A 24,452-nucleotide genomic window follows, 5' to 3' on the forward strand; every position below is an offset into this window, starting at 1 on the left:
GACATGTAAATAAAAACGTGTAATTATTCATTATAAATTTTTTAACCAATAATAAAGATTCTTTAAAGAAAATCATTAATGTGGCTTTTCAATCCAAGTAGGATTTGATTTGCTAGTTTTTAGATGACTCGACTAGGATTGACAGATTTATAATTGGATTCAAAACCCTAAATATAAGTTAATTAAAAAATTAATATATTAAAGATGATTACAATTTTATCCTGACTTAACTTAAACTTTTAAGGGCATAAAAGTCGATTAACATTTAGAGGATATTTTCGTCGTTTAACATTTAGCGAAAATTATTCATGTTTTTAATATATGTAGATATAGATATAGATATAGATATAGATATAGATAAATATAGATAGATAGATAGATAGATAGATATAAGACAACAACGTCATTGTTAGTGTAAAATGTAAATCACTGACATAACACACCTCAAAGATTTGAAAATCAAGAGGGAAAATAAATAAGGTTCCTCACAAGAACAAGGATTTCCTTTTTCGACCAAAAGTAATGTACATCAACTTCAACTTTACAGAGCACTTATTCATTGATGACAAGTGCAGACTCAATTTCTACTTGTAAATAAATATAGATGGTACATAATTAGAGCTTCTGAAATTTAGACCTTTTAAATCTCCAAATGCATCTCAGAATCATATCCATAAACCACTGACTAAAAATTCATCAAACATTGCTACAACTAATAGCTTGAAGAATGGAATGACAGATATGGCAACCCCGTTTGCAGCATTTGACAAATGATTTGGGTATCTTAGAGGTGAGATTTGAAGCGAAGCAAAAGAGGACCTCATTGTCCAACTGCCTGAGAAATATGCCAAGAAGCAAGTCGCGTTCTTGGACTTGGAAATGTGTGTTAGTGCCACCACAGATTGATCACCAATGTACAATCGTACATACATGATATACCACGATCAGATTCAGCAAATTATGAAGCCCAAAAACTTGCAGCCAAATTCCGGCAGGCCAGAGATCTGTTAGGAAATCATAAAACCAACTAGCTTGAAACTTCCAGCTCTGCCTCCTTGCTCTTTCGGTTTTTGATCCTTTCTGATTGTGAAGCAAGCAGCTCGTAAACTCTTTTCTTCAACTACAAAAACCCAACGAAGATGTCAGAACATACTAATGAAGAAATTAGCTTAAGGGAATAAATTGGCACTTCATGCTGACTATTGAATTCTATAGCTTATAAAATGAACTCCGAGAAACTATGGATAGTTAAAGCAACTGTGAACGTGTCAGGATTATCAACTCCTGCTGCAGAGTGCCAAAGGCTATCAACTTTCTGATATGATCCTGATTTATTACAGTTTTCTGCAATTTAATCTCATTTGTATTTCATTTTAATCCATTGAATTTCCCTGTAATTGCTTAGCTGGAAATTAGGAATTGATTAGTAAGGATTAGTGAGTTAGTTAAATGGCAGTTAAGTCACATGCACTGCACATGTGTGAGCTGTCACAAAAGTTAGTTTTAACTAACTTTCCCGCCTTTTAGTCTATATAGTGTAATCTCATCAATTGTAATGGATTCAATTCAGTTCATACGTGAAATACAATTTCTTCTCTCTCTCTCTCTTGTTCAATTACACCCAATCAGGGTTCTTGAGTTAGCTGTTCAAGAGTAATTCTCTTCAATTTACTCTTTAGGCTTGCTTAATTGTGACTTTCGATCCAATTGGAATCCAGAGTTGCATCATTGGTATCAGAGCGTGTGATTCTCTGACCTGGACAGATGGGTGATCACAATACTAGAATGCAAGAATTAAGGAAGCCGATTCTCTCAAAAATTCCATGGATGGAGTTGTGACTTCAGTTTCTGATATGCGCACTATGGTGGATGAAAGAGTAGCACAGGCAATGGAGGAAATTAAGAGAATGCTAGTGGGTAATGGAGGAAACAATATCAATGGACATGCAGCAGTTCATGACAGAAATGCAGCACCTGAAGTAGCTGATGCAGCACCTGAGAGGAATTGCAGACATGAGAGGTATGAAACTGCTACTAATAGGAAATATCAGTTAGAATTTCCCAGTTTGATGGACAAAACTTGAAAGACTGGTTGTATAAATGCGATCAATTTTTTGATGTGGAGGATATAGAAGAGGGTGCTAAAGTGAAAATGGCATCATGTAGACTAGAAGGAAGAGCCTTGAAATGGCATCAATCATATATGAAAAGTAGACTAACTAGAGATTGGCCAAGATGGGGGGAGTATGTGGGATGTTTGTATGCTAGGTTTGGAGAAGAGCTGTTTGATGATCCAATGGGAGATTTCAAGGAATTCAAGCAGTTAGGATCAATTCAAGAATATGTAGATATCTTTGATGAACTACTAACAAGGGTGGAATTATCTGAGGAGTATGTTGTTAGTTGTTCTGTAAGAGGGTTAAAACCTGAGATTGGGTTGACTGTTAAGATGTTAGGACCAAGCAAGCTTAGCTAAGGCTGTTGGTTTGGCTAAAATTCAAGAACAAACCATTGCTGTCCAACAACTACTTTTTACTGGGATGCTACCTAATCCCAACCCCAGAAATATGATCAGATTCTCAAATGCTAAACCATCTTACTATGCTAATTCTTCTTTTTCCCAAAACCAGAACCAGAACCTACAAGCTAAATCCACCAATGCACCCTTTAAACCTCAAACTAATGCTAGTGTAGGACCCAAACCACCCTACAGAAATGCCAAATTACTAACACCTGCTGAAATGGATGAGAGGAGGAGCAAGGGGCTGTGCTTCAATTGTGATGAGAAGTACAGTTTTGGTCACATTTGCAAAAAGAAAAGGCAACTGTTCTCTATGGAAGTAGAAGAAGGTGAAGAGATTACTGAACTGGGTGAAGTATCATTGGACCCTGCCGCATGTTTATCCATGATTGGTCAAGGACTAGAAACTGATCCTGAGGGATCCATACTGCCTCATGTATCAGTTCATGCCATCAATGGCATCCATGACTTCAGAACCATGAGAGTTACAATCTCTGTTAAAGGCAAGGCAAGTCATGTATTGATTGACACTGGGAGTACTCACAACTTCCTGGATTTGAACACTGCAAAAAGGTTGGGGTGTGTTTTGACTGCTATCTCACCTTTTCCTGTGTCTGTTGCTGATGGCAAGAAAGTCTACAGCAATTATGTATGCAAGAACTTGATGTAGAAAATGCAAGTGTTTCTTTTGACTCGGATATGCTAGTGTTTCCTATAGGAGGGTGTAACATGGTATTCCATGGTTATCTACCTTGGGAGACATTATGTGGAATTTCAGCAAACTAAGGATGGAATTCACCTTTATGGGCCACAAAGTCTCATTGAGAGGAATCAAACCTCCATCTGCTAAGGTGATCCAATAGGATAGGATGGACAAGTTGCTTGCCAAACCAGCAGAATTAGTATGATCTCAGTTGGCAGGTATCAAGAGGAACAGGTATCAAGAGGAACAGGCTACAGGAAATACAGCAGAGTTAATGAGGATATAAGGGACTCATTTGGAGTCTGATACTCAGAGGGGGTTGAGAACTATATTGGATGAGTACAATGACCTATTTGAGGTTCCTACTGATTTACCACCTTCAAGATCACATGATCACAAGATCATTTTGAAGGATGGAACTTCCCCAATTAACATCAGACCTTATAGATATCCTGCAATTCAAAAAGATGAGATTGAAAAACTTGTGGATGAAATGCTAGAATCTGGGGTGATCAGACACAGTACCAGTATTCATCACCTATTCATGGTGAAGAAAAAGGATGGTTCTTGGAGAATGTGTGTGGACTATAGGTAGTTGAACAACTGCACAGTCAAGGATAAATTCCCTATACTGGTAATTGAAGAACTCTTGGATGAATTGCACGGAGCTAAATACTTCTCTAAGTTCGACTTAAGATCTGGATATCACCAGATCAGAATGTTTGAATAAGACATACACAAGACTGCTTTTAGAACTCACCATGGCCATTATGAGTGCTTAGTAATGCCATTTGGTCTCACAAATGCCCCTTCAACTTTTCAAAGTCTAATGAACCAAATTTTCCATGTTTATCTCAGGAAATTCATTTTGGTTTTCTTTGATGACATTCTTATATGTAGCAGGAGTTGGGAAGATCATTTGACTCATTTACAAGAGGCTTTCAAGGTTCTTAGATCACATGTGCTGTTTGTTAAAAAGAGCAAATGTGCGTTTGGAATCAAAGAGACAGATTATTTGGGACATGTCATTTCTGAGCAAGGTGTATCTATGGATCAACAAAAGGTGGACTCTGTTTTGGATTGGCCCCTACCCACTACTCTCAAAGGGATGAGAGGATTTATGGGGTTGACTGGTTACTACAGAAGGTTTATTAGAAATTATGGTCTCATTGCAAGACCTTTGTACAACCTCCTGAAGAAAAGTAGTTTCAAATGGGATCCTGCTGCCACTTCTGCCTTTGAAGAATTGAAGAAAGCTGTCACATCTGCACCTATCTTAGTTCTTCCTGATTTCTCCAAAGAGTTCATAGTAGAGACTGATGCATCTGGTGATGGTATTGGGGCTGTTCTAGTCCAAGATAACAAACCTATAGCTTTCTTCAGTAAAGGTAGGTTTGTCTGAGAGAAATAAGGCTCTTTTTGTGTCTGAAAGAGAGCTTCTAGCCTTGGTGAATGCAGTTCAGAAGTGGAGACCATACCTATTAGGAAGACAATTAGTTATTAAGACTGATCATCATAGTCTTAAATATCTTTTGGAGCAGAGAATTACTACCCCTAGTCAACAAAAATGGTTAGTCAAGCCGTTAGGATATGACTACACCATTGACTATAAGAAGGGTAAGGAAAATATTGTTGCTGATGCTTTGTCAAGGAAACAAGATTCTATACAACTTTTCAGTATCTCTGGAGTTCATGCTGAATTATTGGATGCTGTTAAGGATTCTTGGGTTCAGGATCCAAGTTTACATCAGTTGATTCAAACACTTCAGTCTGATCCAAGTCACAAAGCTCACTATAAATACATTCTGGTGTCCTAAGCAGGAAGGGAAAGATGCCGGTAGGTGCTGATAGTGCTTTGAGGGAAAAACTGGTTGCTTTCTATCATGACTCTCCAATGGGTGGACATTCAGGTATAACTGCTACTCTTAAAAGGCTACAACAGGATTTTTATTGGAAGAAAATGAAGCAACATGTCTATTGCTATGTAAGGAACTGTGATGTCTGTCAAAAGTGTAAAAATGAAAATGTAGCTTACCCAGGGTTGCTTCAACCCTTGCCTATTCCTGACAAAGTTTGGCTGGATTTCATAGAGGGATTGCCTAAGGCTGCTAGTAAAGAGGCCATATTTGTAGTGGTTGACAGACTGAGCAAAGCTGCTCATTTTATTGCCCTCAAACACCCCTATACTGCCTTGGATGTGGTTCAGGTGTTCATGAATGAAGTATTCAGGTTGCATGGCATGCCTAAGTCAATTGTTTCTGATAGGGATGCAATATTTACTAGCAAATTCTGGAAATAATTGTTCAAACTGCAGGAAGTTTCATTGCTCACTTCTACTGCATACCACCCACAAACTGATGGGCAAACTAAGGTTGTTAACAGATGCTTAGAGTGTTATCTTAGGTGTAGGACTTGTGAGAAACCTAAAGAATGGCCTCAGTGGTTACCCCTAGCTGAATGGTGATACAACACCACTCACCACTCCTCCATTAACATGTCACCTTATGAGGCTGTTTATGGACAACCACCTCCCCCATTACTGCCTTACTTCCCTTTGATTCTTAACTAGATATGGTGGATAGAAGCTTGCAAGCTAGGGAGGCTACACTAAGAGCTCTTAAATTGCATTTAAATAGAGCTCAAAGTAGGATGAAAACCCAAGCTGATAAAGGAAGAACTGACAGGTCTTATGAAGTTGGGGATTGGGTTTATGTTAAACTCCAACCTAACAGGCAACTATCTTTGAAACCTCAGACTCATCAAAAACACTCTGCAAAATTCTTTGGACCATTTCAGATCACTGCTAAAGCTGTTATGGTAGCTTATACTTTAGCACTTCCTACTGGTTCAAAGATTCATCCTACTTTCCACATCTCTCAACTCAAGAAGAAGCTTGGTTCTCAGCCTGCCTCAGTCACACTACCAGTGGTTCAGTCTCAAGCTGGTCCTGTTCTGATGTATCCGGAAGCAATCCTAGACAGAAGGTTGATTGAAAAACATGGCAAGGCTGTTCCTCAATTGCTCATCAAATGGCTTAACTCAGCTCAGGAGGATAGTACTTGGGAGGATTTTGACTCATTCCAACAACAGTTCCCACAATTTGATCCTTGAGGACAAGGATCATCTCAAGGGGAAGTATTGATATGATCCAGAACTATTACAGTTTTCTGCAATTTAATCTCATTTGTATTTCATTTTAATCCATTGAATTTCCCTGTAATTGCTTAAGCTGGAAATTAGGAATTGATTAGTAAGGATTAGTGAGTTAGTTAAATGGCAGTTAAGTCACATGCACTGCACATGTGTGAGCTGTCACAAAAGTTAGTTTCAACTAACTTTCCCGCCTCAAGCTCCTTGGTCTATATAGTGTAATCTCATCAATTGTAATGGATTCAATTCAGTTCATACGTGAAATACAATTTCTTATCTCTCTCTCTTGTTCAATTACACCCAATTAGGGTTCTTGAGTTAGCTGTTCAAGAGTAATTCTCTTCAATTTACTCTTTAGGCTTGCTTAATTGTGACTTTCGATCCAATTGGAATCCAGAGTTGCATCACTTTCAGAAAAGAAACAAAACAGTGCTAAATAAACTATTACAAGTGTGAGCAATAAGATACTTCTTAACCCAAGAACAGTTAGATGACTAAACAGAAAATCCATATAAATAATGAGTTGTTCTTGAATACTTGTTTTAAGTTTAGACAACAGCAGTCAACAGGTTCATCGAAGAACTGTGAACATGTCAAATCTCTTAGAAGTAGCATTCAATATCAAATGATGTAGAAAATGATCTAGAGGGGCAACTTGAATCTCCCGGAGGATCATAATGGTCAGATAATCACTGGTAAGATGTAATAATTATCTCAACTGCGAAACAAATTCACAAATTCTGTATTAAGTTCTAAATTTGCATTTTGTGACACTTTGGAAACTCATACAGGTTTAAGTTAAGCAACCTGCTCATTCATCTATAATAATGGCATATAAGGGGAACAAAATGCTACCTCAGGAAGACCGATCTCATTCTTTACTGACACATTTAAGGCTCCATCAGGTCCCATTTTCCTATATCTCTCCAGCTCAAAGTTATCAACATTACCATCGTCTGTTGAAAAGATGACGGGAGATGCTTGCAGTAAGTCACATTTGGATACGACATCAAGCCAAATATGGCTGCTATATCTCTCTCTCATTTCCTTATAGATCACAAACTGCATAAACCATACTTAGCAATCAACCATTTTTACAATATGAGAAAAGATAGAGAAGACTGAAAATTGGTTGTAGCCAAAATCAGTATCACAAAGTGTATTGACATTCTCCTAAGCCTTCCAGATTATTGATAAACATTTATAACTAATTCATGTTTGGGGAGGGGCAGCCCTAACCCCCAAACAAACCGACAAAACAAGAAAAAAATTATGACCAATATAACAGTTTGAAAGGGACACTTGGTAAGTATTCACTGGAAACTCTTATATAGCACAGCTACTAATATACTTTACTAGCTCCTGATAGAAAAATGTATCTACACTTTACTAGCTCATGACCACTCTCATTTGATCTATCTTCTCATTATTTCGAGAAAATAGTTTTTCTAAATCACCAATGTGCAAGTTCTAGTACGTCAACTTTTTGTCCGTATACACAACTAGTCCATGACCGTTCAAATTTTAACCATCTTCTCATAATTTGGAGAATCAAATGTTAGAGCTTATCAAAATCATCAATATGCAAGTTCTAACACGTGCACAATTACTTCAGATATCTAATAGATCTCCAGATCCAGGTTAAACCATTCCTGTATAAAACAATAAAGAATCCATTTCTCCACTAGAGTACTTGAGTTACCTGATCCAAAGGTGACATCCCACATTCTCCAGATAAATCGTGAACATAAAGTACTGCAGTTGGCAAATGAGTGAGAACGGCAAGTGTTAACTTTTCCAAGTTATTCCTGTCCTCTGCAGGTTCAATGACAATAAAGAGAAAATGTTAATATATATATATATATATATATATATATATATATATATATATATATATATATATAAAATGAGAAGAGAAGTAATCCATGACAACAGAACACAAAAGTCCAGTTTTACTAGAAAGAAATTTAGAGAACTATGAGTAATGTTCTCATTATCCTTTCTTAGGGTAGAAGGCTAGTAGATAGTCTCGTTATCCTTTCTTATTAGTAGTCGCATTATCGCAGTATAATTTCTTGTGCTCTGATTTCTGCTATTATCTGTAATTTCCTGTGCTTTGATTATCCTATGTTATCTGTGTCGCTTGCGTTATTTCATTTCCATATCGCTTTGAATCTCTTAGCCTTATCTGACCGCTTTTTATGCTTTTTTTTATTGAGCCGAGGGTCTTTCGGAAACAGCCATCCTACCTTGGTAGGAGTAAGGTCTGCGTACACTCTTACCCTCCCCAGACCCCACGTTGTGGGATTACACTGGGTTGTTGTTGTTGTTGTTGTTGTTGTTGTATGAGTAATGTTCTCACTGTTCGCTGAGCACCATAGCAAAAAAGAAAACATAGTTGCAATAGTTTCTTTTTAAGTCAAAAACGTTGGAATTTACATTTACACCCACTCCAGACAATATTCCATCACTAGAGTTATTGTAATGAAGAGATTGAGCAACACTTTCTCATCTCAAACTAGTTTATTTATTTATTTTTTATTTTTTTGGAGAATTAGCCTGTTACTTGGACAAGCAAAATTGTGGCTATTAGTGTAATAATTTTTCGGAGATCTAAGTAGTACACCTTAACCAAAACATTTTGCATGCAAAGGAGGTACCATTTCTGACAATAGTGAATCAAGTTCTAATCCAACTCACTCACTTCCCCAAACACATACAGTTATGTGCAAATGAACCAAAAGAATCTTTACATCTGGTATCCTACAGACAATCTTTTTCACTAACAAAACTGACGATGTTCATCAATTTCTTTGTATTTTTTTTAGCTTCTTTGTATTATGGAGGAGAAAGTAAAAGGATGCAAAGAAAAATTATTCACATTATTCAAATGGTAAACCCAGAAGAGATTTTTTTTTACCATCACATCTCCTTAAGATTCCAGGGGTATCAGTAACCTGAAGATTATAATGCTTAATCAGTAAACTAGTAGAAGAAACAAAAAGGTAAGAAACATTTGAGAAAACATCTTCACTTTGACATAAAGACTAACCTGAAAATTCTGGTAGCTCAAATTAATATGACCCATCAGAATTCCTCTGGTTGTGAAAGGATAGTTGCAGATCTGATAATATTCAGTGACATTACTGGGAACTCAATCAAGGAGAAGTATGTGATGAAAAGATGCAATCAACTGGAGGAAGTAGATCGAAAAACTTCTATAGAGTTGGTAGACATGCAAGGAAAATATGTATAGTTGTGGATTTAGTTCTAGTCAAAATATCAAACCAAATTCCTTTGACTCGTTCGTAAAACTGCAGACAAGTATCTCTTTAGTCATCTTTCTGACAATGCATCCATGCCTATGATATTGCTAACCTAGTATAAGTAACAGATTTACCATAAGCTAGTTAAAATAACTGATGAAGTGGTGATTGAAACACATAATTGATTGGTAATAAATGCTAGTTTATGATCATATCATTGCATAGGCTTTCATCTCATTGCTTATCTTCCTCCTTCTGACATTTTCCTTACAATTAATTTTAAAGATACTGACATTTCAGCATAAAATGTTTCTTCGCACCCAAGTTAAAACCTCGGTTTAAGAACTGATACTAGCTTTTTTTTTCAACGGATAGTAATTTGGGCTAATTTTCCTTCCTCAAGAGTATATTATGACGTCGTTATGACTCTCTAAAGAAAGATGGGTGAAATCCCTTATCCCAGAAAAAGAAAGCAAGTAAAAATGGAATGAAAGCTAACCAACTTGGTACAGACCTCAGGCTTCCCTGTCGAAAGTACGTGAACCAAAGATGATTTTCCGACATTGGGAGCACCAACAAGACAGAGAGTTGGTGTTTCCAGATCGACAACTGGCATTGCCCGTAATGTCTGCCACCATTAAAATTTGTCAGACTGGTAGAAACCACTGAAACTTTTTTTTTGACTTTGAAAGCAAAGATCATTTCTTAATAATCATCTATTGAGAAGTCCAACTAAAAAGCCTCCATGCAATCAGGAAGATACTGTCATGATGTCCCTTTTTTTCTCGATATCCTTCTAATGTGTATAATGAAGGTTCGTGATAATAATTTTTTGAAACTTCATTCCAGTTTTCAGTATACTAATGCATAGGTCTAACCACTTCTCTTTCAACTTTTAGTTCATCTCAAGGCCTTTACTAAGACTCATACTACCTAGCTTTGTTATCTCTAACTGGCCTTACCTTGGCAATGTTCAATAGTTCATCAACAGCTTTTCCATCACGATCAAAAATTTCCCCAATTCTTTTCAATCCCTACAAAGATATCCTCTCACAGATCAACTTATGGATTATTTCAGATAAATATGGAATTCAGTAAAATGGAAGTATCAGACTACCTCGTTCAGTCGCTCCTCTGCTTCTCGTTTAGATAATGACTGCCACAAATTGCATCAATTACTTGATTTGCATCTTAAATAGAAATATAAATTATAAAGGTAGAAAGTAACCACCGTTTAAATAAATAAAAATGTTTCAATGAATCAATGATGAGAAAATTGAATATAATAACATCTGGTTGTAGACACAACCCAAGGATCCTGATGTAGTGCTAAGACCTCTGTAGCCCTTATTTGTATTCAAAAGAAGAAATTCTGACCATGTCCATTAGCTACATGGAGATGTATTGTTAATTATTATGAAGATTGAAGGTAGTGAAGTTGAATCAAGAATTTGGAATGGAGAATGTGCTTGCAGCAAGGAAAGGCTAACTTGACAGGGGTACCTTTTCCCCATAAGAAGACTCGTTCAATTGTATGTTCCATAGATAGTTACAGTTTCTGCTAATCGTTTTTTTTTTTTTTTTTTTTTTTTGGGAGGTCACAATAAGCCCTGCATCTAACTGAACTACTACTGACTGAAAGCATGAGAGTGTGTGAACCCTAACCAAGCAATGATGAGCGTCGATTCAGCAAAGGTGGGAAAGAAATAGTGTTGTTACTTGTTATCCTCCATTGCCACTTCACTAAAACTTTATACATGTCTTTCCTTCTTAATACATTCCATCAAAATACATAATCAGGAGAGTATGGAGCTTTAGAGTTTTCTCTGTTTTCTATGCAATTCCTGTTCATCTATTCTCGCATGCTTGGCATATCCTAATTTTTTTTATCACTAGTCCAAACCAATATTGGACCTAGTCAAATTGAAATTAAGAGATTGTGCTGCTATCACTCATATGCAAAAGATGTTACCATGAATGATATAACAAATTCAAGATACTTCCCACATCTTTGGATAGTTTGCCTAATTTCTCTCCTCAATATTCCACCACAATACAGACAGTAGGGTCTATTTGTTTGCAGCATCTGTCTGATTTAAAAATGTTCGCCAAAGAGGTTCAATAATGCCACTGCAGGGTAGGGATGTGAATGGATCAGACTCAAAGAAAAGAAGACAGAAGCCAGCCACAAGCGTGAATTAAGGAGATTAGACAGCAATCTGACCTATGCTAGGAGATAGATAGTTTTGTTTAATGTAGAAAGGGTGAAAGGATGGGAGTCTAATCTTATATGCAGGTCAAAGTATAGAGATAGCTTCCCATGGATGCTCTTCTAATAACATAGGATACTTATCAGGGAAAAAAATGAGAATGTCGCCCAGAAGGCTATTTTACCTAAGATTGTTTCAAAATAAAAAACCTAAGAGGCGGGGAGAGGGGAGAAGACTAACAGTACACAGATACAAAATAGATAATTATTTTATGCAACCAGTTTTCCAACCTTAGCACATAGTGATGCATGTTCCTTTCCAACTGATACCACCTTTTTCCTTAAAGCTTCTAGCTTTCTCAATACCTGAAAAATTGTAGTTACTTAGATGTAAGACATGTCAGAGACATATAAAAAATATTAAATATATCTAGGGTAGATATAGATCTTCTTTTAGCGAGGAAGAAAGAACATAGATCTATTGATAGGAAAAACAAAAAAGCCATACAAGAACAGAGGAAAAAGTTTATCTCACTCAAAAATTGATGTACTGCTAAATGTTGACAACTCAATTCACCAAAAAAATAACTAAGTTACAAACATTAGTTTGTCAACTTCAATCAATTAACTCAAAACTAGCATGGTGCCAGCATTACGTCACAAATGCTGAACAGTAAAGAACTTTAGATAAATTTAAAGTTACAGCAATAAACCTTTCATTAACACGAGCAAGAAATGAAAACCATAAACCCCCTGAGAGGGGTTGAGGATATCAAAAGTGCTAGTTTCGATGAATATTGAAAAATAAATCCAGACCCTGAAAATCAGTCCATCCAAATAAAGGGCCCAACAGAATCATTTCATGTCTGTCAAAGAGACGTGTGGAATAATAACACAAACTCAGGGCTTTACTAAGATTAGCTAACAACTACATAAAACGCTACAAACCCCAGTATACATGCTCCTAGCATAGATCCTTTTCTCTACTTTACTAGCTTTTAATTTTTCAGGAAAAAGAGACATTTAAAACTTCCTGTTTAAATACATGTACTTTCCTGAAGAGTCAAAAATCATTTTTCAAAGTTCAAAGCTATTTCCCTATAGGAAAAAGTTATGATGACCTCAATTTCCCTGAAATACCATTATTGGAAAAAGATACTAGAGTGATTGGAGTTTACCTCTTCATAGTTTCCATCTCCAAGCGTTAACTCAATCAAAGATCGTTCATAAGGGTGCAAATATTTTTTGTTTGGGAAGTTCTCCTTGTATGTCCTCAAGGGCACAGCCAACTCCTTCATACAAAAAATGAATCACAAATGTAAATTTTGTTTCATATGAAACTATCAAAATTGTAGATGTATAATCCCCAGACCCACATTGTGGGATTTCACTGGGCATGTTGTTGTTGTTGTTGTAATCTCACCTTCATTAATGCGTCAAGTTGTTTTGCGCCTTTATTTCTCTCGCGTTTTGCAGCATTAGCAATGCCTGTTAAATATTTTAACTAAATGCTATAATTCCTTTAATCCGTGTGTGCTTGAGTCATCAGTCAAGTACAAAATTGATACTACAATGATGAGGTGGAAGTAAGAAGTATATAGATGCAGAGCCAAAGCTTACCCTTTGTAGGCGAGACCCTCTTTGCTTTCCTTAGTGCTGATTGTAGAACATCTATAGATGGCATTACCATCGGTAATTTTTGAAATGCACCTACAGTTTCTACCTTAGGTGTAAATTTTTCCTACAAGAAAATGAGTAATCGCTTTCAATTTTCATGTGAACAATAAAGGAAGGCTAAAGTCATAGATGGACTCCTGAACTTGTCCTGATTTTCCATTTAGACCCCCCAACTGAAACGTTGACCATCTGAACCCCTAAACATAAGATAAACTGTGTCATTTGAACACCTCGTGCCAACTGGGCATACGCGTGAAGCTCACTTGCTGTGACATGGAAAAATAAACCAATAAAAATAAGCCATGTCATGTTACCTGTTTCAAAAAAAAAAAATAAGCCATGTCAACATTTTAAAATTAATTTTAAGAAAAATTAAATTTTAAAATCTATTTAAATAATTTTTAAAAAATCTGAAAAACCCAACCCATCCTCTCCGATAGCCCACTTCACCGCTGCCACTGTCGCTGCTGCCTCCGCCGCCGCCGCTTCAAAATCTATTTAAATAATTAAAAAAATGGTGCCATTTGTTTTTTGATTAGCGCCGGGTGTCCGAGTCTCTTTGAGCCCCGACTAATCCCGGGGGTGCACAGGCCCTCGGCAAGGAGTTTCCCGCAAGTGCACCACGGGTAATTCAGGGTTGCCCCAGTCCGATGGCCCTCAGAAATTGTTTGCACCCAGCGAGTTTCGAACTTGAGACCTTGAAAGGAAGCACCCCAAGGCTCAAGTCAATTGCCACCAGGCCAACCCGTGAGGGTTAATGGTGCCATTTTTCATCGGAGATTTGTTTAAATAGATTTTGAAGTGGAGCAGCGGCGGCAGTGGAGGCGGCGGAGGAGGCAGCGGCAGTGACGGCGGTGAAGTGGGCTATCGGAGAGGATGGGTTGGGTTTTTCAATTTTTTTTAATTATTTAAATAGATTTTAAAATAGAGTTTTTGTTAAAATTAATTTTTAATGATTAAAAATTTAAAAAAAGAAAGCGGCGACAGTAGCGGCGGCGGTGAAGTGGGCTATCGGAGAGGATGGGTTGGGTTTTTCAATTTTTTAATTATTTAAATAGATTTTTAAATAGAGTTTTTGTTAAAATTAATTTTTAATGATTAAAAATTTTAAAAAAGAAAAAATTTGGTCTCTCACGCTCTGTTTAAAGCAGTGAGCTTCACGCGTGTGCCCAGCTGGCACGAGGTGTTCAAATGGCACAGTTTATCTTATGTTCGGGGGTTCAGATGGTCAACGTTTTAGTTGGGCGGTCTAAATGGAAAATCAGGACAAGTTTAGGGGTCCATCTATGACTTTGGCCATAAAGGAACACTGCATTTATTAAACGGCACAGAGGTAATTCCCAGTAAATAGCCAGCTACAAAAATTAATTCCACTAATAATCAAGAGTGGCTCAGTAAAATTAGTGGCCCAAAGCCAATTTTTAATAAGAGATGTATCTTTTTTAGTATAATATCCTTCATACTAGTTGTTTATAGTATAATATCCTTAAAAAACATAAAGTCTTTAACTTCACATAGTAATATTATAGAAATCCAAAGGTGAGATTAAAGGAGTAGAAATACTTTTTTTTCTGGTTGGTTCTGTGGATTTGATACATAGCTTCCTTTAACAATTTCATAAGTAGTAGTCTGCATTTGTTTACAGAAGCATGACATTGGATACATAACACGCACAGGAACCAAGTATAGACCTGCACTCACCAACAACACATTTGGCTTTAGAGAAATAGACAGAAAACATTTCCATTACCAATCCAACAACAACAACATATCCAGTGTAATCCCAGAAGTAAAGCATACCTTACCCCTATCTCATAGAGATAGAGACGCTGTTTCCAATAGACCCTCGGCTCAAGTAAAACATTTCACAACACTTTGCAAAACGTGATACGGGAATGAAAGCAGTAACAACAATGAAATAATGCGATATGGGAAAGCAGTAAATAGCATTCGAAAAAGAAAAAGAAAAAAAAGAACATTAACAACAACGAAATAATGAGATAGGGGAAAGCAGTAAATAGCATTCGGAAAAAAAAAAAACAGTAACAACAAAGAACGAAATAATGTGATAACCGAAGCACAAGAAACACAGGTGGTAACAGAAACACAAAGAACAAGAATTACCAGAATAGTGCTAATACCACTGGTAAGGAAGTAGGTACATTTCCATTACCAATCCCGCACCCAAATTTATATTAATTCGAATATAAGTACATGGGGAGAATATAAGTTTAAAAAAAATTAAAATTGCTTATTGCATTTAATTAATTGCAGTGAGAAACAAAAGAGTACCTTTAGAAAGCTTGGAGCGTCCCAATAGTGATGAGGAAGGAAGTTGCCATAGCTGAAAGAGACCTGAAGTTCCGCTCATCTTTCTTTTTTATTGAAATGTGAAAGTCATTAAAGAGGTTTTTAGCGCTGTGCTTTTTCTGAGCTCTGAATATCCAGGAAACAAAACGAATTAACAAACAGTCCCTTATGTCTAGGGTTAGAGTTATTTTGGTCCTTCTTATATAACAATTGAATATAAATAATAATCATTTATCTATGTAAAAGTTGGCACTTTTGGTCCAAAGCTGGACGGAAGAGCACCAACAATGAAAACCTAACCGGACATCTAACGCAATGTTAATTAACAAACTTTTTTTTGGTTTTTCAACTTGTGTCTGGTATATGAATTTGGATTCGCTCCACTAAGGTCGATTTAAAAAAAAGTGCCTCTAACAAGATTACTTATCATAGCTCGAACACAAAAACTTTTATTCATCTCACCACAATTCTTGTTAGCATGAATTAACAAACTGAGAAGTAACCAATTGCTAGAGTATTATTGAACCTAGCGGCCATTGTAGAGTATGTATATTCTTCATCACTTTGGCTACTTTCCGTCAGTAAAACAAATTGCATAAATTGCTTCCATCTTCCACCTTCTTTACAAATCAAATGACCAAATTGGCTATTATGCAAACTGGCTAGAAAAGTCACAAATTAGGGGTGAAGTGATGGGCTCTGCTACATTGTTATAAGCAAATAGTTAAACAACTATTCAATAAATTAACAGATCGGAATAGGGATTAATGAAGTGCCTTTCAGACCAAGAGCTTTGGAGAAAAAGAGATAATTTGTTGTTTGGTTTAACATAGTCCCGTTAATTTTTTATATTGATTTGTGTTTTTCCGTAACTGAAGGCTCTTGTATTTAGTTTAGGACCAAAAGTGTGTAATTTGTGCAAAGATAACAGGTTAGTTATAACTCATGTTATATAGGAAGGACCAAATAAATTTGTCCATAAACATAAGGGGCTAGTTGGATCTTTGCCTCTTTTTATTTTTATTTAAAAAAAATTGTTTTTATTACAATAGGGGGTAGGAGAAGGAGATTACACTGTGGAGATTTGAACCCTCACCAACAATTTGAAAGTTCAGATAGTCAACTAACTGAACTACTAAATCCCTACGATCTTTGCCTCTTTGAATATCCATTCGTAATGAAAAATGGGATAATTTCACAAATGACCCTAAAAGGACAGGTCTTGAATTTTTAGACCCAATAAGCAAGGTATAAGAAAAATAGCTGTAGGGATCTAGTAGCTCAGTTGGTTGGCTACCTGAACTCTCACCTTGTTTGTGAGGGTTTGAATCCCCACATTGTAATCCCCTTCCCCTATCCCCTATGTAATAAAAACAATTAAAAAAAAAAAATAGCCTCCATTAAGCCTAATAAAAATTAGTTGGACAAAATAGGCCTCCAAACAAACACCCGCTAAACCCAAAACTCCCAGACCCCGTTACTTTTTTTTCCACCACTTCTTCATTTGTTTTTCTACCGAAGGATTCAATCCCCATTCCTCTATTCTTCAAGTTCTTCTGATGCGATCTCGAGATTGATGATTTGTTTGCTAGAAAAAGGAAGAGATGTGAAGTAGAAATGATTTTGATGGTCCTAGATTTTTTTCTGCTGTCTACAACACAATTCGATGTTTCTGATCGTGCTTATAAAACTGAAAATGATGAATTTTGTACAGTAGAAGAGTTAGGAGAATCATCTGCATATTTTCTAGTTACAATAATCAATTAAAAAGAGAATTTACATTTATACTGCTTATCTAATGTGGAGTTCGTAGTTCTTTAGCTTATGTTGCAATTATGTGAAGGTTATGTCATGACTTCAAGGATTTATCGTTTTAGTTGTTCATTCTTGTGTGTGAATGTTGTTAGGGTTTTTGTCATGATTTTCTTATCATATTTGAGGTTTTACTTTTCTCTTGAAAGAAAGTCAAAATATTACCATAATTGCTTATACTTTTCCTGAAAGGAAACTATAATTCTCTTCCATATTTGGTTATTCCTTGTCTTGGGGGAAAAGTTTTGGATATCTATAAATTGATGACATCCTTTCCACAACCAGAACATAGAAAAATGTCTACAATGTAGTGAATAATATCTACAATGTAGTCCTTTAGAGAGTTTTGCTTAAGGAGAAATTTATCCTCTCAATATTTTAGAATGTTTTTTAATATTAGTATTATCATGTGTAGGTCAATTGACCAAACTCATATCATATAATAAAGTCTTTTTTATAGTTTTCTTTATCGTCTGATTTGTTGTCGTTGAAGAATTGCAATTGTTAGCTTCCGCATGACGCCATGTTATTTCGATCCAAACATGAATGTGTCATGTTTTTTTGTCCACCCGCCAATAAAATTCGCTCAAAGACGTTAGAACAACAACTTATGCCCAATGAGCAACACTTGACACTACCTCATTGTGTATAACTTATGAAGTACTGTAGAAGTTTTGCCTTAGAGGAAAACTTTTGCTCAAGGACTCTAAAAAACAACTTATACTTATGGGCAACAATTTACACTACCTCATTGTATCTACAACAGCAGCAGCAACAACAACAACACCATACCCAGTGTAATCCCACAAGTGGAGTTTAGGGAGGGTAGAATATACGCATACCTTAGCTCTACCTTTGTGGGGTGGAGAGGTTGTTTCCAATACACTACCTCATTGTATCTGACTTAAAAAATACTCTATAACTCTTGCCTTATAGGGGCTGGTCTTGAATTTTCAGACTTAATATGCAAAGTATAATAGAAACAGCCTCCGCTAAGCTTAATGAAAATTAGTTGGACAAACTTAACCTCCAAACAAACATCTGCTAAACCTAAAACTCCAAGACCCTTCTACTTCTTTCTCCGCTACTTCTTTATTTTTTTCTATTGAAGGATTTCAATCTCCAGTATCTATTCTCCAAATTCTTCTAAAGTGATTTCATCAATCTTGAGGTGATTGATGATTTGTTTGCTAGAAAATGAAGAGATGTGAAGTAGCAAATGATTTTGATAGTTCTTAATTGTCTCTATTTTTTACAACACAACTCGATGTTTCTGATCGTGCTTATAACACTAAAAATGATAAATTTTGTACAACATAAGAATTATGAAAATCATTTGCATAGTTTTTAGTTAAAATCGTCAATTAAAAAGATAATTTACATTTATATAGCTTCACTAATGTGGAGTTTGTGTTTCTTTAGCTTATGTTGCAATTTTATGAAGGTTATGCCATGAGTTACTTCAAGAATTTACCGTTGTTTTAGTTAATTAGTTCTTATGTGTGAATGACTCATGTTTTGGCCATCCGTCAACAAAACTTAGCTCATGGACTTTAGAACAACAATTTAGCCCAATGGGCAACACTTGACTATCTCGTTGTATATGACTTATGAGATACTCTATAACTCTTACCTTAGAGGCCAAACTTAGCTTAGGGACTCTAAAAAATAAATTATCCCCCATGGGCAACACTTTACATTACCTCATTATTTAGTATCGAAGGAATGCTTTGTATTTACTCTACTACTATTCAAAAGGCGGGCACTTTTAAGCATAGCTAATGAAAGATTATGGTGTCTAGAAATTTTGAACTGAATCTTTTACTATAAAAGATACATGAATTGATTTAGTCATACCTAAATATAGGTTTTCATATGGTGAAGTGCTACGTTATTGCATAAAAGCTGAAGGTTCTATCACTGTATTTATGACATCAAAAGGACCATTTAGATTATGGTCTCAATTTGATATCACTCGGGATGGATTCTTTTTAACAGAAAGCTTGATCCCTCTTATTTCTTTCACTTCCTTCAAGCTCAAAACAGAAAGAACAATAACAACCATATCAATTATATGAATATCCAGCCACAAATTAACTTAGGATAGCCATTAATTAGCCCGCAAGACCACAACAATAGCATATACTATCTTTCGATGCCAATTCCGCATTTATTCATCTAACAACTTTGCTATGACATAGATAAACCCTAGGTACATCTAAGAAGAGAGAAACTCACCTCAAATCAGCAAGGATAACACCCTCTTCAAGTTTACTTCAACTTAAAAGAGTTTCCAATTCACCAACAAGATGAGAGAGGTGGACTACACAACCTTTACGAACTTTTCTAGGGGTAAATCACCTCATGGACTTATGGACCTTGGCCTAAATGATGTGGGAATTTGTGCATATTTTTTGGGAGCTCAAGGGGTTGGAGGAGAGTGAAAATGAGATATGGAATGGCTTTCGCCGCTTCAAATGGGTCCCAAAGGGGCTTCCTGTATTGTCTCACAAAAATGCAAATATCGCTTAGCGATTGCCTATGAGGATAGCATAAAAGAGAATGAGCCACTTAGACGTACGTATGATAAGGATAAAGTCGTACAGGCTATATATAAGACAAAAGGTAACAATACTTATAAGATTGAAATACTTCTGACGATAAGTTATAGTATAAGAAAGAAGCCTAAAAGGGGGAATGTCATGTGTTTTAGATATGTTCACAAGAATAGTTGCCTAGTTAGCAGGGATAGTACTAAAGCTTTGGTTTAAGCACGAGTATGCACGCAAGTTCAACTTTCGAGGACGAATGTTCCAAAGGGGGGAAGGATGTTAAATCCTGCATTTTCGTACTCTAAGTTGTGTTGCAAGTTAGTCAATGTAATATCGGAGAACAAAATTATGTTTAACAAGTGTTAAGTAAGTGTTGTGAAGATTAAAGGTTAAACGAATCGAAAGGATTAAGTTTCGTTGAAGTCCTACATTTGGTTATGAGTTATGACAGGATTTGGTCCAAATTTCTGTGGGTGTATCTCCAAGTATATGAAGAGTTATAGGGTACATTACCTATCTAAATTCAAGTTCATCAAGTCTAGTTTCCAACGCATCAAACCGTTTGTCAGTCGGAGCTCTTCACAATAAGTTATGTACGCTCTAAGAAAGTGCTGCAGAGCAGGCCCGTAAAATAGTGGGAACTATGGACCCCTTTTTTGAGGTATGACCCGTATCCCATACTGTATTTTAGGACAGTGGAAGTCTTAATTGAAGTATATTCGTTGCTCTTTCATTTGGAGGTCATTTTTGACATATCCTGGTCCTATACACCCTAAAATACTCCCCAAGTGTTATCATATCATCCAAGAGCTAGATCAAAGATTGATAACGTAAATCAAGTGTCGAGAATCCCGTGGTGCTAGTGAAATCAAGTTCTTCACTTTTGTTGTTGAGTTGGAGGTTTCCTGGGTTGAAGTAATCTCACAGTTGATGTCTTTCTTGTTGTTTAAAGTAAGTACATACTCCTTCTTGTCTTTGAGATTATGGAAGTCATAGTGAAATTATTTGGTTGATAACTTGCGGAGTAAAGGTCGAAAATCTGATTTGACTAGTTGTGCTAGCTGGGTTGTTATGAAGTTGTAGTTGTGATATCTTATGGCTTGAAAGTGATGAGAATGATTTGGATTGAGGAGCTACGACTTGAGCTCGTTGTTGTATTCGAATAGACGATAAAGGGTATGTAATAGCTATACCTTCTTTGTTTGACATGATTCATAATCAAAATATTTCTAAAAGAAGTATTCAAGAGATTTGTTCGCAGAATTTCTCGTATGGTTATCACAACCTAGACATCTTATCGTTATCCCTCACCGCGAGACTTTATTCAATGTATATACTCGTACCGATAAGAGAGCAGAGAACATAGATATGTATAGATATGCTATTGAATCCATCATCCGAAGGCCTTTAGAAGAAATGTAGCAAGAAAGAGTTATTCATAAAGCTTCCGTTGTTGTTATCCTGTTTATTTATGTTGTAGTTCTCCCTTGCCGGGAAGTCATACTCAGCCCTTGTTTGTCATATGTCAATTAAGAGTACAGAGAGTCGATACTTACATTCATGTATAGGTATACAGTACTTATATTATTTATACATACTATATATATATATATATATATATATATATATATTTGTTGAGCTTATACAACTCCACAGAGATATACAGATATATACTGAGCCTTATATGGCCGGACAGAGATATACCGAGCCTTATATGGTTGGATGGAGATATACATAGATATACCGAACCTTATATGTGGTCGGCTAGCTCTACTATTATATTATGTACGAGTTGAGTCAGAGCACATAGGCGTATTTTAGAGTATCTTTGATTCTCAGTTGTCTGTTTACTTCAGTTACAGTTATTCAATTGCCTTACATACTCGATACATTATTTCGTACTAACGTCCCTTTTGCCGGGGACGCTGCATTTCATGCATGCAGGTCCTGACAGATAGCCAGAAGGACCCTTCAGTAGGTGTGCCAGAGTTTAGCGGATTGGTAAGCTCCATTCCATCAAGAGTTTCCATGTTCAGAGTTGGAGTAGTTTGTGTATGTACAGTCAGCATGGGTAGGTCAGGGCTTTATCCCGACCAGAGTGCAGTTGTATTCTCCTTAGAGGCTTGTAGACATGACCTATGGTACAATATGTCAGTATAAAGGCCTTATCGGCCCATTTTATATATTGTTTTGGGCTTTGCTGTCTGCAGATGTACATGGTGGTCTTGTCGGCCCCTTTATATATGTGTCTTCGGGGGCCCCAATTCAGATGTTTCAGTAGTCATTTACGGAGCATTCGGAGTACGGCCGTGTTGACCTAGATGCTAGAGTGTTATATAGATTGGCCTTGTTGGCCTAGTTTACTTGTTTAGCACGCTAAGAGTGACAGAGTGGCACGCTCGGGCAAGTAATGCATCGGTTGCCGGCCTCCCAAAATTGGGGTGTGACAAATTACTTATATGGTATTTTCTTATGTATGATCAACACACTTTTTTCAAAAATCATGTTACAACCCTTATTCTTATAAATTATTACTAATTTATAATTTATTAGTAATAATTTTAGAAAAAAATTACTTAAGCACCAAATTTAATTTTATGGACTATCATTTCCGCGCCATATTTTCAACTAGTCAAAATATGTTTGCAACATCCGACTCTTCTACCTGGTTTTAAAAGGGTTTAGAGTCACCACCTAGTTTCTAAGGGTATATTTGGAAACCTATTCGTATTGATATGTCTACTCTGGTTTAGTCTGCGAAGCTTATGAAATTCTAAGTAAGGTTTTATTTACTCATGGTGAAAGGTTTTAAACATCTTTCAGAGTCTGTCCTAAGATAGTAAAAAACTTAGTTTAGCTACACTTGAGCGAGATTATCCATATCATCATTATTTACGTGTTTTAAAGAAAATATAGAAAGAATTAATTTTCCTAAAGTAAGTTTTAGAAAAATAGTGTTAAGGTGATTCATAGCGTTAAAAGTATGTGTGGGTGGTATATGTGGGGTTATAAGGAAACGATATATCTGGGTATACGAGTAGTGGTGAAGAAGTATATGGTATATGACGTTATATACATATATGTGTGTGTGTGGGGGGGGTATAAGATAATATGTGCTCAATTTCAACATTTTCCCTCTCTTAAGTTCTGGGGATGTGTGTGTGTGTGTGTGTGTGTGTGGTATAAGATAATATGTGCTCAATTTCAACATTTTCCCTCTCTTAAGTTCTAGGGCAAAAACCCCCCATTTCCCTTCAACCCAATTATCATTGAAGACTAGAAAAAGGGTTACCTAGGTAGAAATCAACAATTTTAAACTTAGAAACTTACCCTCAAGTGGAGAATCAACAATCCCTCTGAAAATCGCCTCAAAGCTTGCTCTCAACTCAAGATAAGAATTTATGAAACCTAACCTCGTTTTTGTCACAACTCAAATTCTCAACTCGTGATGGCATTAGCCTCACCGTGTGAGTAATCCAAGACAAGCCGTTAACATAACCTTATTAAGCAGAAAACTAAAAGCGGAAATAAATGATACAAGTCAATTTTCAAGTCTTACGCAGTATTTGATAAAACACTTAGAAGTTATTATACTTAACCCCAAAATCTGAAGTCACTCGCATACAAGGACTTCTAAAGAGTAAAATAGTCTGAAATATGTTGACACCTAATTTTTCACCTCATAAAACACGTATTTTAATTTTCCAAATTTCCCGAGTCCAAGATGGAGTAAGGTTGCCCTTAAAAATTTAAAAAATCCCAAGAAAATTGCAAAGATTGACGTTTAATTATTATTTTCCTAAAAATTAACATTTACAAGAAATTATGAGTTATTTACTTTCATAAATATAATTCAAAAATAAAATACGTATCCCGCTCCGTCTAATGCGGAAAAATTGAAAATTAAAGACGACGTATGAGTTACAGCTCGTTTTTGTCACGACCCAACCCCGAAGGCCGTGACTGGTGCCCGACTTGGACACTCGTATACATATTCTTAGCTATATGTTCATTTTACAACAAACTCATTATAGATCTTATAACGACCAAACCATGGTCTCAAAACTGTCACGTAATCATACATATAAAGGCAAGCCGACAAGGCTGCTACCACAATAGAATAAGCATACTGATAACACACACACAACTTATCACGTCTGAATACGACCCACACACATGTCCATAGACCTCTAAGAGTTTCAACAGTAAAATATGACGGGACAGGGCCCCGTCGTACCCTTAGCCAACATAT

General features: G+C 36.2%; 1 protein-coding gene across 4 annotated transcripts; it reads right to left on the reverse strand.

The window, feature by feature from the left end:
* Positions 1 to 406: 406 nt before the first annotated feature.
* Positions 407 to 16,697, reverse strand: LOC132633633 (uncharacterized). Of its 4 annotated transcripts, none has more exons than XM_060350181.1 (15): positions 16,363 to 16,693; positions 15,819 to 15,962; positions 15,090 to 15,217; positions 13,470 to 13,590; positions 13,273 to 13,337; positions 13,028 to 13,141; positions 12,141 to 12,215; positions 10,758 to 10,796; positions 10,603 to 10,674; positions 10,155 to 10,268; positions 9,427 to 9,498; positions 9,295 to 9,331; positions 8,077 to 8,189; positions 7,230 to 7,436; positions 407 to 1,120 (listed from the first exon to the last, which is right to left on the reverse strand). In XM_060350181.1, the coding sequence occupies exons 2-15, from the start codon at positions 15,895 to 15,897 to the stop codon at positions 1,028 to 1,030; spliced, it is 1,329 nt and encodes a 442-aa protein (XP_060206164.1). In that variant the 5' UTR covers positions 15,898 to 15,962; positions 16,363 to 16,693; the 3' UTR covers positions 407 to 1,027. The 4 variants fall into 4 exon arrangements, with proteins under 4 accessions (XP_060206164.1, XP_060206157.1, XP_060206152.1 ...); XM_060350174.1 differs by having other exon boundaries at positions 16,299 to 16,693; XM_060350169.1 differs by having other exon boundaries at positions 15,819 to 16,693.
* Positions 16,698 to 24,452: the final 7,755 nt, after the last annotated feature.

This window comes from Lycium barbarum, chromosome 1, assembly GCF_019175385.1.
Source record: "Lycium barbarum isolate Lr01 chromosome 1, ASM1917538v2, whole genome shotgun sequence".
NCBI classification, from domain to species: domain Eukaryota; kingdom Viridiplantae; phylum Streptophyta; class Magnoliopsida; order Solanales; family Solanaceae; genus Lycium; species Lycium barbarum.

What these genes read in the sequence shown, in the direction of transcription:
- LOC132633633 (XM_060350181.1), bottom strand. Translation starts at nt 15,897, where the DNA reads ATGAGCGGAACTTCAGGTCTCTTTCAGCTATGGCAACTTCCTTCCTCA. An exon ending in ACGCTCCAAGCTTTCTAAAG is followed by an intron (nt 15,218 to 15,818) that starts GTACTCTTTTGT and finishes TGGTGAGTGCAG; the next exon opens with GTCTATACTTGGTTCCTGTG. An exon ending in GGATGTCACCTTTGGATCAG is followed by an intron (nt 7,437 to 8,076) that starts GTAACTCAAGTA and finishes TGGTTTATGCAG; the next exon opens with TTTGTGATCTATAAGGAAAT.